A 16,850-nucleotide genomic window follows, 5' to 3' on the forward strand; every position below is an offset into this window, starting at 1 on the left:
GATCCCATGTTTTCCCTGGTCAACAAGAAAATGTAGTAGACTGCCAAGTACTGAATCAGATTTAGTTCCCACAAACAAAATATGTACCATCAGCAAAGTGGGCCCAAAGCAAAGCCATTGAATGGACCGTTACAATTACAAAGTTTGCGTGCGAAAATATTTTGGTAGTACTGATATACCGAAAATACGATATATCTATTTACAAAAAAAAATAAAAAAAATACGATATATCTTTTACTTATTTCGTGACATGTGTCTTACTTTACATCAAATTATTCTCTTTCTTAATTTTAAAATAAATTATTTATTATTAATTTAACAAAAATAAAACACATGTCACAATATGAGTGAAAGATATACCAAATTTACTCACGAAAGAAATTTTCCCAAAGTGTTTAAATGGAATGGCATGGCAGTACATTAGACACTTCACAAAGCCAAAGAGTTTTGGGACAATTACATAGGGACGAGAGAAAATTTCACAAGAAATTTTTTTTGAGAGAAAGAAAACAAATACTGCAATAGAAGAAAGAGGACTGCAAGTTCAAATTATTCTTCTTCCTTATATGATTGCTTTTATAATCCTCAGTTACTCTTTTGGACTCATTACCCACCATGCCCTTCTCTCTCTCTCTCTCTCTATGTATATTATAAATATTAAAGTTTCTTTCTTTTTGGTTTTGTTTGTATATATCATATATGGCATGGGACATGCCCGAGGCTGCGCAAGCATAGAGTTGAAGCTGGAAGAGAGAGATTGAGGTAGCAACTTTAAAAGCAAAGAAGCAGGGAAAGGCTTTTACACGTGATAAAGAAAACACCAAAAGTGCTTTGCATGCGTGTATAAGATCATCATAATCATCATCATAGCTCTTTCTTACCCAGTCACCCCCCTCCTTCCCTTTCCCTTCCTTCTTCTTCCTCTGAATCATAGCTACTGACGTACCCTTCTACTATTTCTACCCCCCCTTTCATTTCTTTCACGTCTACCTTAGTTACCATACTTTACGAGTAAACCAAGTGAAAGAGGGTGAGTTAAAGTTGTGTTTTTTTTTTTTTTTTTTTTCCTTCACATTTGTTTCTCCATTTTCATGGTCATGGTCACTGGTTGAGTGACCTTGTTGGTTGTTGGATTTACATTTAATAGAGAGCATTTTGCTTACAGAGTTAGCATTCTTTCCTTTGATTTTTTGTTTTCTTCTGGTTGTTTTTTTTCTTCTTCTTCTCAATTTCATGATAGTTTGTCTTCACAATCCATACATTATTTTATTGTTTTATTTAGTGTTCTTATGTGGCTGTATCTGTTCGTCGTCTTGGAAATTTTCAATTTTTGGTAGGGGACAAGCCTATAAGGAACTGATTTTATCTTCTGGGTTTTCCAAATGTCTAATCACATTTTATTATTATTTCTTCTCTTCCTTGCTCATGGTTATTGGGCTTGCTCACAGAACAATCGAAATGGTTTCTTGTTTGCTTTTTGTCTTTTGCTCTTTGTGATATTTCGTGTTGCACAGCTAATGTCTTGAACTGCAAATTCGCATTGAGACTTCCTTGTCTCCCAACCTTTCCATTTTCAAGTAAGAGGGTAGAAGATGTTTTTGTCAAAATTTACTTTTTGTTGCCTTATTTCGCTCTATGGTTCTGTCCTTCTACTACCATAACCATTTTTGGATTTTCTTGCTGAAACAAGGGTAAAAAGTTTGGGTTTTCAGTTTTGCAAAAGAATGGTAATGCTTGTATTGTTAAACAATGCCATTTTCAGTTTCACCCCCATCATTTTTATTTTAAATTTTTTTGACTTCATACATCAAACCATTGAGTGTTCTCATCAATGTACAGTGATCACCACTCATTGTGCCAACTTAATGAAACTTTTCATCTTTGTTTCCGTATTCTCAGCTGAAACATTTGGTGCTGTTTGGCAGATATAATAAGCCAAAGCTAAAAGGGTATAGATTGGTTTTTGCTGAAGCTTGTCACATTTGACAAGGGTGCTTTTGTGTATACACATTCACATTCCAGTAAGAGTAAGTACTCATCAACAGAGAAGGACAACATGCCAGTGAGGCAGATGAAAGAAAGCTCAGAACAACACCTAGTGATCAAAACCCATTTGCAAAACCCCATGAATCCAGCTAAGAAGGCACCTAAAGCTGCCCAAAATGGCAAAGGTCCACCGCCACAAGAAAATCATAGCCAAATTTCACCTCACCCGAGGAACAAGGGAAGAAGAAGGGGTAGAAGTGGTAGAAAATCTGATCAAGGAGATGTTTTGATGAGACCCAGTTGCAGGCCCTGCACTGTAACAAGTACTGCAAATGGAAATGTTGAAAATGGCTGCATCTCTGGTGACATAGATGTGGGTTTTCCTACTTCAAGCAAGTCTTTGAGCTTTGCCCGTAGGCCTGGTTATGGACAAGTTGGGACAAAATGCGTTGTGAAGGCTAACCATTTCTTTGCAGAGTTACCAGACAAGGACTTGAACCAATATGATGTAAGATCCTTTCCTTGGTAGTTATCACTTATCACTCTACTGATAAAGTAATTAAATTGGATTCTCTGAGTGGCACAACGATTGGGCCCTCTATGGCAGCATGCATTTAATTTCATCCTGTGATTTTCCTCATATAGGGGTTCTGCTTTTGCAGTGCATTTCTTGTAGTGCCATTTATGAGGCTATTGTTCCTATTGTTTCTTTTTGCGTAAATTTAATACCATTATGCGTTGCTTTATTTTGAAGGTTACTATATCCCCAGAAGTGGCTTCGAGAACAGTAAACAGGTCGATTATAGCTGAACTTGTGAGGCTGTATAAAGAGTCTGACTTGGGGATGAGACTTCCAGCATATGATGGCAGAAAAAGTCTTTACACTGCAGGGCAACTTCCCTTTACCTGGAGAGAGTTTAATGTTAAACTTGTTGATGAAGGGGATGGAGTTAATGGCAGCAAGTAAGGAGTTATTGTCCATAATCACTTTAAAAACATTTGTCTTTTCTTCTCTCTCCCCATCCACCCACACACACACACACACAAACTCTCTTTTTGTGCTGTCACTAGATCATTGCATGGAGAAATAAATCCCAGAAGATAAAAAAGAATTGTTTTGATGTGTTTGAATAAGTTCAATTTCAACTGACACTTTACCATTTTTCAGAAGGGAAAGAGAGTATAGGGTGGTGATCAAGTTTGTTGCTCGGGCAAACTTGCACCACTTGGGCCAGTTTTTAGCTGGTAAGCGTGCTGATGCACCACAAGAGGCTATTCAAATTCTTGACATTGTACTAAGAGAACTATCAAATAAGAGGTAGTATTAGTCATTTGAACTTTTAAATTTCAAGAAATAATAATTGAGTGAAACTGTGATGCTTAAGTTCTTTGTGTATCTTACAAAAGCTGCATTTTCTAAAGGTATTGCCCCATTGGGAGGTCCTTCTTTTCACCTGATATTAGAACGCCACAGCGTCTCGGAGAGGGATTGGAGTCATGGTGTGGATTTTACCAGAGCATAAGGCCTACTCAGATGGGCCTTTCCCTCAATATTGGTATATTGCTAACATGATTGTATAATGTAAGTAGTTTAATGATAGTAAAATACAACTTTTCATTTCTCTTCATCCTGTTCTTGCATTTCATAGATATGGCATCTGCTGCGTTCATGGAGCCTCTTCCAGTAGTAGAATTTGTTGGCCAGCTATTAGGAAAGGATGTGTTGTCGAGGCCATTATCGGATGCTGATCGCATTAAGGTACTTAGTGATCATATGGTCAGAACTTGCTAATTTATGTTTTATGTTGTCAATATTGGTCAATTTACAGAGCTACTTTTTGATGTCTGACAGATTAAGAAAGCCCTTAGAGGAGTTAAAGTTGAAGTAACACACAGAGGAAGTGTAAGAAGAAAATATCGTGTTTCAGGGTTGACTTCTCAACCAACAAGAGAACTTGTGTAAGTTGTTTTTCTTTCTGGTCTCTTCCTACTAAATTTCAAAGAAGTTATAATGATTTTCCATTAAATCACTTAATAATGAAGATGTATTCCATTAGGTTTCCTGTTGATGAGAACTCAACTATGAAGTCAGTAGTTGAATACTTCCAAGAGATGTATGGTTTCACTATTCAAAATACTCACCTTCCTTGCCTTCAAGTAGGAAACCAAAAGAAGGCTAACTATTTACCTATGGAGGTAGGGGAAGTTCCTGGTAATTGAAGTAACCACTCAACTTCCTCATAATGATTTTGTTTATTCTTATGTGCTTCTGGTTCTCCAGGCCTGCAAAATTGTTGAAGGGCAACGTTATACAAAAAGATTGAATGAGAAGCAAATTACTGCTCTATTGAAAGTTACTTGCCAGAGACCTCGCGATCGGGAAAATGACATTTTACGGGTATTCAATATTAAACCTTCACAATAAAAACAAGTAAAAATTTAGCAACTGCCCACCCTTGCCCTTTTGTTTAAGGATTATACTGATATCTGATTGCAGAACAATTAGGAAATGAAGGTTCATTAAGTTACTATTTATTTTCATGACTCTTTGCAAAAGTACTTAGCAAATTTATCTTCTAGTCATCACGTGTATGACAATGTAGTAATTGGAATGTTTAGACAATGATTCAAAACTTATGTAGGTCTTGTGTGACCAATGAAACCTTGAATTACATCTATTAAGGAAAAGTGCATTCAACTATAACGTGTGTGTGTGTGTCTATATATATGTATATTCTTGGCTGCCTGATAGTATTGGGCCTTCATATTAATGATTCGTTTTTTTATTTTACTTTTGCGTGGTGGGGTTGGGGTCATAAAACAGACCATTCAACAGAATGCTTACGATCAAGATCCTTATGCAAAGGAGTTTGGGATTAAAATCAGTGAAAAGCTAGCTTCTGTTGAAGCACGAATTCTTCCTGCCCCTTGGGTAATGTGCTTCTCCTTCTGAAGATCTGGCTGTCATATACTGAAAATATAATGTCTTTTTCCTATTATTTATTGATTTGTAGCACTTCTGACTGCAGCTTAAATATCACGAAAGTGGGAAAGAAAAGAACTGTTTACCCCAGGTTGGTCAGTGGAATATGATGAACAAGGTATGGTACTCTGACATTACATTTATCTGCTCTCCTACAGTTATGAAATGCAACTGATGTCACCCAATTCTCCGGTTTAAAATAATTTTGGTTATAAAATTGTTATATTGATATAGCTTAGACATACTTCATATATTTTTTAATTAATAGTCATGTTCTAAACATACACCAATGTTATCAACCTTGGACTAGTCATTGAGTCAGCCGAGGTATCGGGTCAATAGGTCATTGGTTAAACTGGTTAACCGGATTTATGTAATAAATATAATAACAGAAGTCTTTTGACAACTGGTCTGTTTTTTATAAGAGTGGGTGTTATTGTTGAAAGCCCTTTATAAACATGACTTCAATTTAATTGAAGTTATGAAATTCAAAGGTATCTGCTATTCTTGTTTGGTCTAGAGAGATTTTCTTAGATACAGCTTGCAGTACTGATCTTTTTGTCTCCTAATTCTTGAATGACCAGAAAATGATTAATGGAATGACCGTTAGCCGGTGGGCATGCATAAATTTTTCGCGGAGTGTGCAAGATAGCGTTGCTCGCACGTTTTGCAATGAGCTTGCTCAAATGTGTCAAATATCTGGCATGGTAGTTATCAATCTATTTTGGTATTGTTTTTTTCCATGTTTAAAGTGTGGAAATAAAATTTTGTGATAAGTAACAAGACTTTTTTCCTGTAGGAATTTAATCCAGAGCCTATTATCCCCATCTACAATGCCAAGCCTGAGCAAGTGGAGAAAGCTTTGAAGCATGTTTACCATGTGTCAGCGAACAAAACTAAAGGAAAGGATTTAGAGCTTTTGTTAGCAATCTTGCCGGACAATAATGGGTCTCTCTATGGTAAGCCACATGGGTTGACTATAAGTTATAATTCCACAAGATTGTGGTATGGTCTTAATCACTGATGACTATTTGCTTGAGTTGATAGAACATAGAAGATACGTTGAGTTATAATGCAGAATTTTCATTTAAACATCTTTTGTTTTCAGGTGATCTAAAGCGTATTTGTGAGACTGACCTTGGTTTAATTTCACAATGCTGTCTGACAAAGCATGTCTTTAAAATCACTAAACAGTACTTGGCTAATGTGTCTCTGAAGATCAATGTTAAGGTTTGTTTGCTCTCAGTCACATGAAACTGCAATTCCAGAATAAAACGTAGTTTGAGGTCTACTATGAAATTCTATTGATTGTTAGACAATGCCCTGTCCATTTTTTCTTCATTATTGCATGGATGGCCTCAGTTTTTAAACAATTTCATGGGCACTGGTTAGAAATTATTGGCCAAATCAAGCTAGAGTCACCCCTAGGATTGGCCAACTTATGTTATTTTATCTTTCTTTAGCCAGTGTAGACTGCCCTGCTTTCTGAAATTCATGTCAAAGTTGCTGTCACTTCTGAGAAATGATTCCAATAACTAAGTAGTGGTCATTTACCCATTTCTTGATGCAGATGGGAGGTAGAAACACTGTTCTTCTTGATGCTGTAAGCTGCAGAATACCATTGGTCAGTGACATACCAACCATAATTTTTGGAGCAGATGTTACCCACCCTGAAAATGGAGAAGACTCTAGCCCCTCCATAGCAGCTGTATTTATCTAATATATTTTATCTTTATATTTTTTTTTTTTAAACATTGCAATGGACATTGAGGGTTTTGGAAACTGATATGCTTTGCCCAATCTATAGGTAGTAGCGTCCCAGGACTGGCCCGAAGTGACAAAATATGCCGGATTAGTGTGCGCTCAAGCTCATAGACAGGAACTTATACAAGATTTGTACAAAACTTGGCATGATCCTGTTCGTGGCACAGTTAGCGGTGGCATGATCCGGTAATAGTAATATGAATTTAACTTTTCCAATTCTGAATGTTGTTCTAGGTTGTTGTATGATAGGATTCCTTTGCATTAGATCTCAGTATTTTGTTTTCATTTGTCCTGTTTTGTGCAGAGATTTACTGGTTTCCTTTAGAAAGGCAACGGGACAAAAGCCACTACGGATTATATTTTACAGGTCCTTATGTTTAATTTATGATGCAAGATCTATAATGCATGTTGTAAACTTTTATAACAAAAATTTTACAAGGTTAAAATTGAACTGTACCTTTGTTGGATTGGTTGTTTGATAACTTGGCATTGGTTTCAATAGAATTTTACTAAACATACTACAATATGCATACCTTTAGCCTTACGAGGAGTATGCCATTAGGAATCTCAGCACCATTGAGATGCTAGATACAGTCTAATTTCTCCATACATTTGAGGCATATTTCATTCAAATCAAAATCCTAGTTTCATGCATGTAATATGTTGTTGAGATATATAGTCCCACATTGGTTGTATGAGCCAACTAATGTGGAGTTTATAAGGCCTTGGGCACTCCCACCCTTTGAGCTAGCTTTTGGGGTGGTGTATCCCAAGGTTTTTTACATGGTACCAGAGCTTGAGTGACTATAAGGTCACAAGTCAGAGCCTCGGTGTACCGGGTTCGAACCTCACTGCCCCCCATTTTCTTTGTATTGGAATTTCTTTCTTCGCACAGGTAGGTGGGCCTGTGTATTGTCCACCCTTTAAGCCCAGTGGGCTTTCGTGTGAGGGGGCGTGTTGAGATATATAAAACCATTAATGTAGCCTCACTCAACAGCTTAAGCTTTTGGATGAAATGGTTCTTTACATGGTATTAGAGCTTAAGTGACTATAAGGTCACAAGTCAGAGCCTCGCCGCCCCCCACTTTCCCACTTTCTCTTGTGAACTTTCTTAGCACAGGTAGGCTGGGCCTGTTGCATCTTCCACTCTTCAAGCCCAATGGGCTCTTGTGTGAGGGGGCGTGTTGAGATATATAGTCTCACGTTAGTTATATGAGCCAACTAATGTGGAGTTTATAAGGCCTTGGGCACTCCTACCCTTTGAGCTAGCTTTTGGGGTGGTGTATCCCAAGGTTCTTTACATATGTTATAGGACCGTGGCTCTCTGAAAAATTCTAGTTTGATGAAAGTGTTAGTCTTCAGTATATTAACTGTGAAATGTGAACAGGGATGGTGTAAGTGAAGGGCAGTTTTACCAAGTTTTACTTTATGAGTTGGATGCGATCCGGAAGGTCAGAGTGATTTGTTTACTCTCACCTTACATTTATATCAAGTCTTTTTCAAAACAAATATGTTCTGAGAAGCAAAATCTATGCAGGCATGTGCTTCCTTAGAACCAAACTATCAGCCTCCAGTTACATTCATAGTTGTACAAAAAAGACATCATACTCGGTTATTTGCAAACAACCACAGGGACAGGAACAGTACAGATAAGAGTGGGAATATATTGCCTGGTAAGTTGAACATTCCTGAAATGCTTATATACAGAAACGCATTTCTGAATCATTCTTTGCTTTTAAAATGATTGTTTTAAATAATTTTTCAGGGACTGTTGTTGATACTAAAATCTGTCATCCAACAGAATTTGATTTTTATCTCTGTAGTCATGCCGGCATCCAGGTAAAAGATAGTTTTTTTCTACATTCTATACCAGGGTTTATGATTATGAATGATGATTGATTATGAAAAGAAACATGTTATCACAGTTGATAACTGTCAAAATTTGAGGGAGAGTGAGGAAAGTATCAATAAAATGTTTTTTTTGTTTGTTTTCCATATGTCTATTATTAGATGTTGTTGTAAATATTAGGTCTTTTATTATTATTAGTATTTGTTGTATTGGGCCAAGCCCATTAGGTCAAGAATTAGGGTTTTTGGTCTCTATAAATAGAGACCTCTTTGTATCATATTATTTCACAATTCTAAAATATATCAGAATACCCTTTTTCAAGTTGGTATCAGAGCTCTCGATCCAGAGGGCTCTGCTTCCGCGCCTACGAAACCTTTCTATTCTTTTTCACGTCTCTCGCTGCCATCAGCCGCCACCGGAAATTTTTTTTCCGGGGACCTCTTGGACCGAGAAGACCATTGTTTCACTGTTCCTCTTTCTTTTTCTTGTCTATTACACAACCAGAAGCAAACGTTCACAGAATCAACGTACAGAACCACCGTACAGAACCTGTTCATCGCGATTGTAACCTTTTTCCGGTGGATTCTTCACTCCGAACAGCCACAGAAACCATCGCGCTCGCCGGACGACCTTCGCCTGAAAAACCCAGCACCATCGGAGGTCAGACGCGCCTCCATGCGCCGCCCTTGTCTCTGCGCGTGAATCCCACGCGCCGCCAGCTTCACCGGCGCGTGACAACGCGTGACGGTGGTTCTCGGCCGCAGACCACCACGGTTCTGATCGTCTCTCCAAGCCGGTTCTGGATCTGTGCTCTCTACTTTGATCGGACATCGTTTGGTATTTTTTTCAGAATTTCTTGGCTTCTTGGAGTTTGTTCTTTCACCAATTTCTTGCCTCCGACCAGATCTGAGTTGTTTGGTATTTGTTCCGGTATTTGTTCCGGTCACTGTGTTACTGTTTCGGCCGCTGTGTTACTGTTCCGGTCAGATCTGACGTTGTTTAGTATTTGTTTGTGATTTTGTGGCTTCTTGGAGCTTTTCTTTGACCATTTGTTGTGCAGTATGGCCTCTTCTCAAAGGAGTTCTTTTTCAAAATTTTATGATGGTACCTCTTCTAGACCTAAGAGAAATGATCAATGGTGTTCTTATTGTAAAAGAACAGGTCATATCAAGGATTTATGCTTTCGCCTTTATGGAAAACAAACTGTCTTAGAAAAGATGGCAAGGATGCGTGGTCAAACGCATTTTACTTCTTCTGAAATAACCCCTGCACCTAATGAGACCCAATCTGCATTTCGTCCAGATGAGTTGGAACGACTCCGAACCATTCTTGATTATCTGAGTAAGCCATCTGATACTAGTGCTTTGGCTATGACTGGTATGAGCTCCAAAACTCATTCTTTCATTTCTTCATGTAATGATTTTAAACATTCTTGGGTTGTTGATTCTGGTGCTACTGATCATATGGCTTGTTGTGCTGACTCCTTTATTTCTTATCATACCATTGGAACTCATACAATATCCATAGCTGATGGCTCACATACATCAGTTGCGGGTTCTGGTGACATAAACTTACAGCAGTCCTTACATCTTAAGGATGTTCTTCATGTTCCTAAACTCTCCACGAATCTTCTTTCTATTCACAAAATTACAAAAGATTTGAATTGTACTGTAACCTTCTTCCCTACCCATTGTGTTTTTCAGGATCTCGCCACAGGGAAGACGATTGGTAGTGCTAAAGAGCAAGGTGGGCTGTACTATCTGGTGTCACAATCTCCCGCAAATAAAGTAATAGATCACACATTCATGTCTCATGGTCAATCAACTGCTGATTCTTTAATTTGGCTGCATCATAAGCGTTTAGGTCATCCTCCATTTAGTTTACTCAAATCTTTATTCCCGTCATTGTTTTTGTCTAAGTCTGTTGAGTCTTTTCATTGTGATGTTTGTGAATTTGCTAAGCATCATCGTGTGTCTTTTCCTTCTAGTATTACTAAGAGTGTTGAACCTTTTGATCTTATTCATTCTGATGTTTGGGGTCCTTCTAAGGTCCCTCATTCTTCTGGAAATAAATGGTTTGTTTCTTTTATTGATGATTACACTCGTGTCACTTGGGTTTACTTAATGCGTGAAAAGTCTGAGGTACCACAACTGTTCTTTCAATTTTATAAAATGATTGAGACTCAATTTTGTAAAAATATCAAAAGACTAAGGACAGATAATGGTACTGAATATGTCAATCACTCTTTTTCCCAATTTATACAAAATCAAGGTATGATTCATGAACTTACTTGTGTAGACACCCCTCAACAAAATGGGGTTGCTGAAAGGAAAAATCGTCACCTTCTTGAAGTTGCTCGTGCCTTACTGTTTCAAACACATGTACCCAAATGCTATTGGGGAGATGCCATTCTTACTGCAGCGTTCTTGATCAATCGTCTACCCACTCGGGTTCTCGATCATGTAAGTCCTATTCACTCCATGACTTCTTTTTTTCCTTCTGTTCCAACTTTGCAAAGTCTTCCTCCTCGAGTGTTTGGGTGTGTTGTCTTTGTTCATATTCATAAACAGCATCGCAGTAAGTTGGATCCTAGGGCTCTTAAATGTGTCTTCCTTGGTTATGCTCCTGATAAGAAGGGCTACAAGTGCTATCACCCTGGAAGTCGGAAATTTTTTGTTTCTATGGATGTTACATTTCAGGAATCTGAGTCCTTTTTCCAAGGTCCTCATCTTCAGGGGGAGAATAATTCACCAGAAGACTCATCACCTTCCTTCTTTGAATCTTCAGTGTCTACTTCTTCACCTGTGTCAGTGTCTCTTCCTCTTGTTCCTGTTCCTAATGTGTCTATGTCTGATCCTCCTGTGACTGATCCTCCTATGACTGATACATCAAATACACCAGAGATACGGAAGATTGTGACACCTGAATTGGTATATCAAAGAAGGAAACAGCCCACATTGCCTCAACAGCAACCTCAATCGTCTGAACCACTGGTAAGTCCTGAATCTCATATTTCTGATCATGATGTTGATACGTCTGATGACTTACCCATTACTACTGTTTCTAATGACTTACCCATTACTACTGCTTCAGATGATTTACCCATTGCTTTAAGAAAAGGAAAAAGATCTTGTTCCAAGAAAACTTGTTCTTCCTGTCCCTCTTGTACTCAATACCCTATCTCCCATTTTGTTTCCTCTGCTAATCTTTCTGTGCAGCACAAAAGCTTTGTTTCAGCACTAGATTCTACTTCAATCCCAAAATCAGTACATGAAGCTTTGAAAGATGGGAATTGGGCTCAAGCCATGCAAGAGGAGATGAATGCGTTGGAGAAAAATAAAACATGGGAGGTTATTGATAGACCCAACGGAAAGAAAGCAGTAGGGTGCAGATGGGTTTATGCCCTGAAATATAATTCTGATGGCACTCTTGAGAGATACAAGGCTCGATTAGTCGCCAAAGGTTACACTCAAACCTATGGCATTGATTATGAAGAAACCTTTGCTCCAGTTGCAAAGATGAATACAGTGAGAATCTTGTTGTCCCTTGCTGCCCATTACAATTGGGATATAAATCAATTTGATGTGAAAAATGCTTTCCTCAATGGTGAGTTAGAAGAAGAAGTCTACATGGAAATCCCGCCTGGTTTTGATTCTGTGAAGGGGGAAAATAAAGTTTGTCGATTAAAAAAGGCCTTGTATGGATTGAAACAGTCACCTCGTGCTTGGTTTGGAAGGTTTACTAAGGTTATGATGACCTTAGGATATAGACAGAGTCAAGGAGATCACACTCTTTTCTTCAAGCACTCCCAAAATGGGAAGCTTACTGTGCTCCTTGTATATGTTGATGATATTATTATCACAGGTGATGATTTTGTGGAGAGACAGATTCTGCAGACACGACTTGCCTCTGAGTTCGAAGTCAAAGACCTTGGGAAACTAAGATATTTCCTAGGGATAGAAGTAGCTCATTCAAACAAAGGAATTTTTATCAGTCAGAGGAAATATGTTTTGGATCTTCTCAAAGAAGCAGGGAAGCTCGGGTGTAAACCCTCTAATACTCCTATTGAGCAGAATCACAAGATAGGCTTTGAAGAGGAGAGTCCTCCAGTTGATAAAGGACAATATCAACGGCTAGTTGGAAAATTGATATATCTGGCCCATACTAGGCCAGACCTAGCTTATGTTGTTAGTGTTGTCAGTCAGTTTATGCACGATCCAAAGGAGAAACACATGCAAGCAGTAGAGAGAATTCTTCAGTATCTTAAAGCTACTCCTGGTAAAGGATTGTTATTCCGACGTGATGGTAATCTCTCTTTAGAAGTCTACACTGATGCTGATTATGCTGGATCCGTGACTGACCGTCGTTCTACCACTGGTTATTGCATGTTTCTTTGCGGTAACTTGGTGACATGGAGAAGTAAGAAACAAGATGTGGTTGCCAGATCAAGTGCAGAAGCTGAATTTCGAGCTATGGCTCAAGGCATTTGTGAGTTACTGTGGCTGAAAATTGTACTTGATGATCTCAAAATAAAATGTGAGGGACCTATGAAGCTGCTATGTGATAATAAGTCCGCTATTTGTATAGCTCATAATCCAGTTCAACATGATCGGACTAAACATATTGAGGTCGACCGCCATTTCATCAAAGAGAAACTTGATAGCGGGTTGATTACCACTCCATACATTCCCACTGGGCGTCAATTAGCTGATCTATTGACAAAGGGACTTCCTTCAGATAGATTTCAAGAACTTACTAGCAAGCTGGGAATGATAAATATCTATTCCTCAGCTTGAGGGGGAGTGTTGTAAATATTAGATCTTTTATTATTATTAGTATTTGTTGTATTGGGCCAAGCCCATTAGGTCAAGAATTAGGGTTTTTGGCCTCTATAAATAGAGACCTCTTTGTATCATATTATTTCACAATTCTAAAATATATCAGAATACCCTTTTTCAAGTGATGTTATTGAAAATCACTAGCCTGGTCTTGTTCTAGGAATACTTTTCAAGGTTTTCCCGCAAAGCTAGAATTTATATCACTGATTTGAAAATATAAATCTTTATTAGCAATTTAGGATTCTGGCCCTTCCCACTTTACTGTGGTTCTAATAGATACGAACTTGTTTAATTTTAACATGGGAGGATTAAAGATGAACCGGCAGTGAAAATTAGGATCCCCTTTACTAATATCTTGGAAAAATCTAAATCTCTTATTTTCCTTAACTAAGATACTGTGTTTCTATTATATATCATGCAGGGTACTAGCCGGCCAGCTCATTATCATGTTCTATGGGATGAAAACAACTTTACAGCAGATGGAATTCAGTCTTTGACTAACAATCTTTGTTATACATATGCCAGGTGTACACGCTCCGTATCTGTTGGTAAGCCTATTTTTCGATTAATATTTAGTTTTTCAGTTTTTTGCTTATCCTTAAAGAGACTAGTTGAAGAAGCTGTGATGTTGAACTTTAACCTGTATGAAAGAAAGGAAAGGAATGCTCCACTTCATTTCAACTTGTTTTGAACAATTTAAAACTCAATTGGCTGGATTTTCTTCTTGTGCAGTTCCTCCAGCATATTATGCACATTTAGCAGCCTTTCGAGCTCGTTTCTATATGGAACCAGATATGCAAGAGAATGGCTCTACGGTTGGTGGTAATGCCGGTCATAGTTCCAAGGGAACACGAGTAAATGGAGAGTGTGGTGTCAAGCCATTGCCAGCCTTGAAAGAAAATGTGAAGAGAGTAATGTTTTACTGTTAGACTGCGTAATGGCTTGGCATTGGTAGATCATAGATGATAAGCCATTAGATAAAATGAAAACAATCATGGAATGCAATGTTAACCTCACATTACCTTGTACATTAGTTGTGCAGGTTCATGCATAGCGGTGAGGTTTAAGGTTTTCCATGATAGATCCTTGATTACAGTTCTAGGGGCTTAGTTTAGAATTCCTAGAAGTATTAGTTAGGTTTTATAGATGTTTTCAAATTTGGCTTTATAAAGAATATTCTGTGTCAATCTTCTTTGTAGAAAATTTTGCCCAAAGGTCTTTACAGATGTTGAAGGGTAGAAATTTCCCACTTCATCTTTTGAAAGGAAGGAGGGGAAGTTTTTCTCACAAGTTTTATGTTTATCCTCCACCTTAGCTAAAACAAAGTGAGCTAAGTTAGTATAATATTTCATTGGCATCTCTCCATGTAAATGAACAACTAAAAACTACTAGAAGATAAAAGATGATGATTATATTGGTTATGCCAAAGGGCTACATGCACAAGATTAATTCGCAAACCATCACACAGCTCTTATTTTATTTTATTTTATTCATTTGTTTTATTTACTATCCCATTTGTTCAAATAATGTATTTGCATCTCAAATTTATATCAATTGTAATTAATTGCATTTCTTAGCCATACGTGCATAATCCATTAGTGTTATGCCAAGATAAAATTTGACATATTATATATGCAATGTCGGATCCAAAATTTATGAGTAATGAACTTGTGGGCACAAGTGTAAGGTCAAGATCTCATTCATCTATATGATGAAGGCAAAATTTAAAAGATCATCAAAATTGGAAATTGAAATGATAAATTCCTAACATGATAATAGAAAGTTTCAAAATTGAGGCATCTTTCCCCACGGTTTTATACGTTAACTTGTCGGGTGTAAATGGATCAGGCCAGCCTACATAGGCCTACGGCCTAGCCTATATTAGGCCAGACTTGGCCTATTATAATTAGTAAAATAGAACAGGTTTAGACTTTTAAAAAAACCTATTTAGAAAATAGGCCATAGGCTTTTTTGTACACGACAGACCTATAAGCCTACAGACCGGCCTATATCATATTATTTATTTAAAATATAATAAATAAAATTATTATTTTAATAATTTTGAATACTAAAATAATATTATTTTAGTTATTCTTTTAATTGTTGAATGTTTAATTGACTTAAACAGGCTAATAGGCCTAGGCCAAGACTTTTATTTTTTAAATATAGGTCAGTTCAAACTTGTAATTTAGAGCCTACACAGAGTAATAGGCCAAGCTATTTAAGCCGAAGCCTAACCCAGTTTAGCCCAACCCCATTTACAGTCCTACCTGTCACTAACGTTTCCGGGTTTGAATGAAACATAACATTTTCTTTCATAAAGCTTCAATGTGGGCGCTGATAAATATTGTGCCAGTAATTAAAATAAATTTTTCTAAAACAAATACATCATAGAATATGATAAATATAAGTATTTCTACCTAAACACAAGATCAAAATTAAGTTGATTTGTGTTTTAATGTAAATATAGATTATATAAGAATTAGTATTTAATATAAAATCAAAGCTTATATCACTAAGTGATTACGAAAGCAAATGTAAAATGCGTTATGCATGGCGATTCAATTCATGCTCACTTAGAAATTTTCTTTAACCGTAACTAAAATGAATACCTATCAATGGCGCTTTGTGTCAGGATGGGGATGGTGATATTGTAAAATCATTATGATCCAGTGGAAAATTTCTTCAGTAATAATGTTTTACTGAGTTCTCGCCTTCTCGGTGCTACTTTCACTCATAATTTTCAATATTATTTTCATTCACAATATAACATATTTTAATTCTATCAAATCATTAATAAATAATTTATTTTAATACCAAATAAAAGAGTGATTTGACAAAATTAAAACACGTCATATTATGAGTGAAAATAATAACAATGAAGACTCAATGCAACAGTAGCATCGAAGAAATTCTCGATCCAGTGGGGTCTTTCATTGCTGCTATGGGGTACGGGCTATAGTCTAAGCATTGGTGATGTAGCTGCAATGGAGGCCTAAGATTTTGTGGTTTAGGGCCAGATATTTTACTTCAGCATTTTATGTTAAAAACAGAACAGTTCTTTCTTTTCTTTTCTTTTCTTTTCTTGGGAAGTTTAGATGACTTGAGAGTAATTGCTTTCGACAACTCCATTCAATAAGGGATCAAGATGTTCAGTATCAAATGCTAATGCCTTTTTTTTTTGATAGTTAATGCTAATGCCTTTAAAATATTGAAACTGCATTTAAGACTTGCCATTGTCTTGTACTCCTGGTTCTTAATGGTTGGTATATAAGTAAAGAACGATAAACAAATTAAAGTTGGGTTCGTAATGGGAGTTTGATAAACAAAAGTTTCAAAAGTAGGGGACCTTTATATGAATTTTGCTTTCATATATTATTCCTCCAGGCCCAATAGGCTTATGCTTCATTTTATATAATAAGTTTTAATG

General features: G+C 37.1%; 1 protein-coding gene across 2 annotated transcripts; it reads left to right on the forward strand.

Annotated features, from left to right (window-relative positions):
- The first annotated feature begins 2,056 nt into the window (after nucleotides 1-2,056).
- LOC133316232 (protein argonaute 10-like) lies at nucleotides 2,057-14,376 on the forward strand. 2 transcript variants are annotated; one of them, XM_061517958.1, is made up of 22 exons: nucleotides 2,057-2,494; nucleotides 2,741-2,949; nucleotides 3,155-3,304; nucleotides 3,409-3,542; nucleotides 3,636-3,745; nucleotides 3,839-3,945; nucleotides 4,044-4,182; nucleotides 4,268-4,384; nucleotides 4,811-4,918; nucleotides 5,016-5,087; nucleotides 5,554-5,676; nucleotides 5,769-5,928; nucleotides 6,078-6,199; nucleotides 6,540-6,677; nucleotides 6,777-6,919; nucleotides 7,038-7,100; nucleotides 8,121-8,184; nucleotides 8,271-8,406; nucleotides 8,499-8,572; nucleotides 13,842-13,968; nucleotides 14,153-14,235; nucleotides 14,266-14,376. In XM_061517958.1, exons 1-22 carry the CDS (start codon nucleotides 2,057-2,059, stop codon nucleotides 14,347-14,349), a joined length of 2,901 nt encoding a protein of 966 aa, XP_061373942.1. In that variant the 3' UTR covers nucleotides 14,350-14,376. The 2 variants fall into 2 exon arrangements, with proteins under 2 accessions (XP_061373942.1, XP_061373941.1); XM_061517957.1 differs by having other exon boundaries at nucleotides 14,153-14,376.
- The last annotated feature ends 2,474 nt before the right edge of the window (nucleotides 14,377-16,850 follow it).

The sequence above is a fragment of the Gastrolobium bilobum genome, unplaced genomic scaffold, assembly GCF_033153095.1.
Source record: "Gastrolobium bilobum isolate Gb01-03AN ecotype WA unplaced genomic scaffold, APGP_CSIRO_Gbil_v1 utg7242, whole genome shotgun sequence".
Lineage (NCBI taxonomy): Eukaryota > Viridiplantae > Streptophyta > Magnoliopsida > Fabales > Fabaceae > Gastrolobium > Gastrolobium bilobum.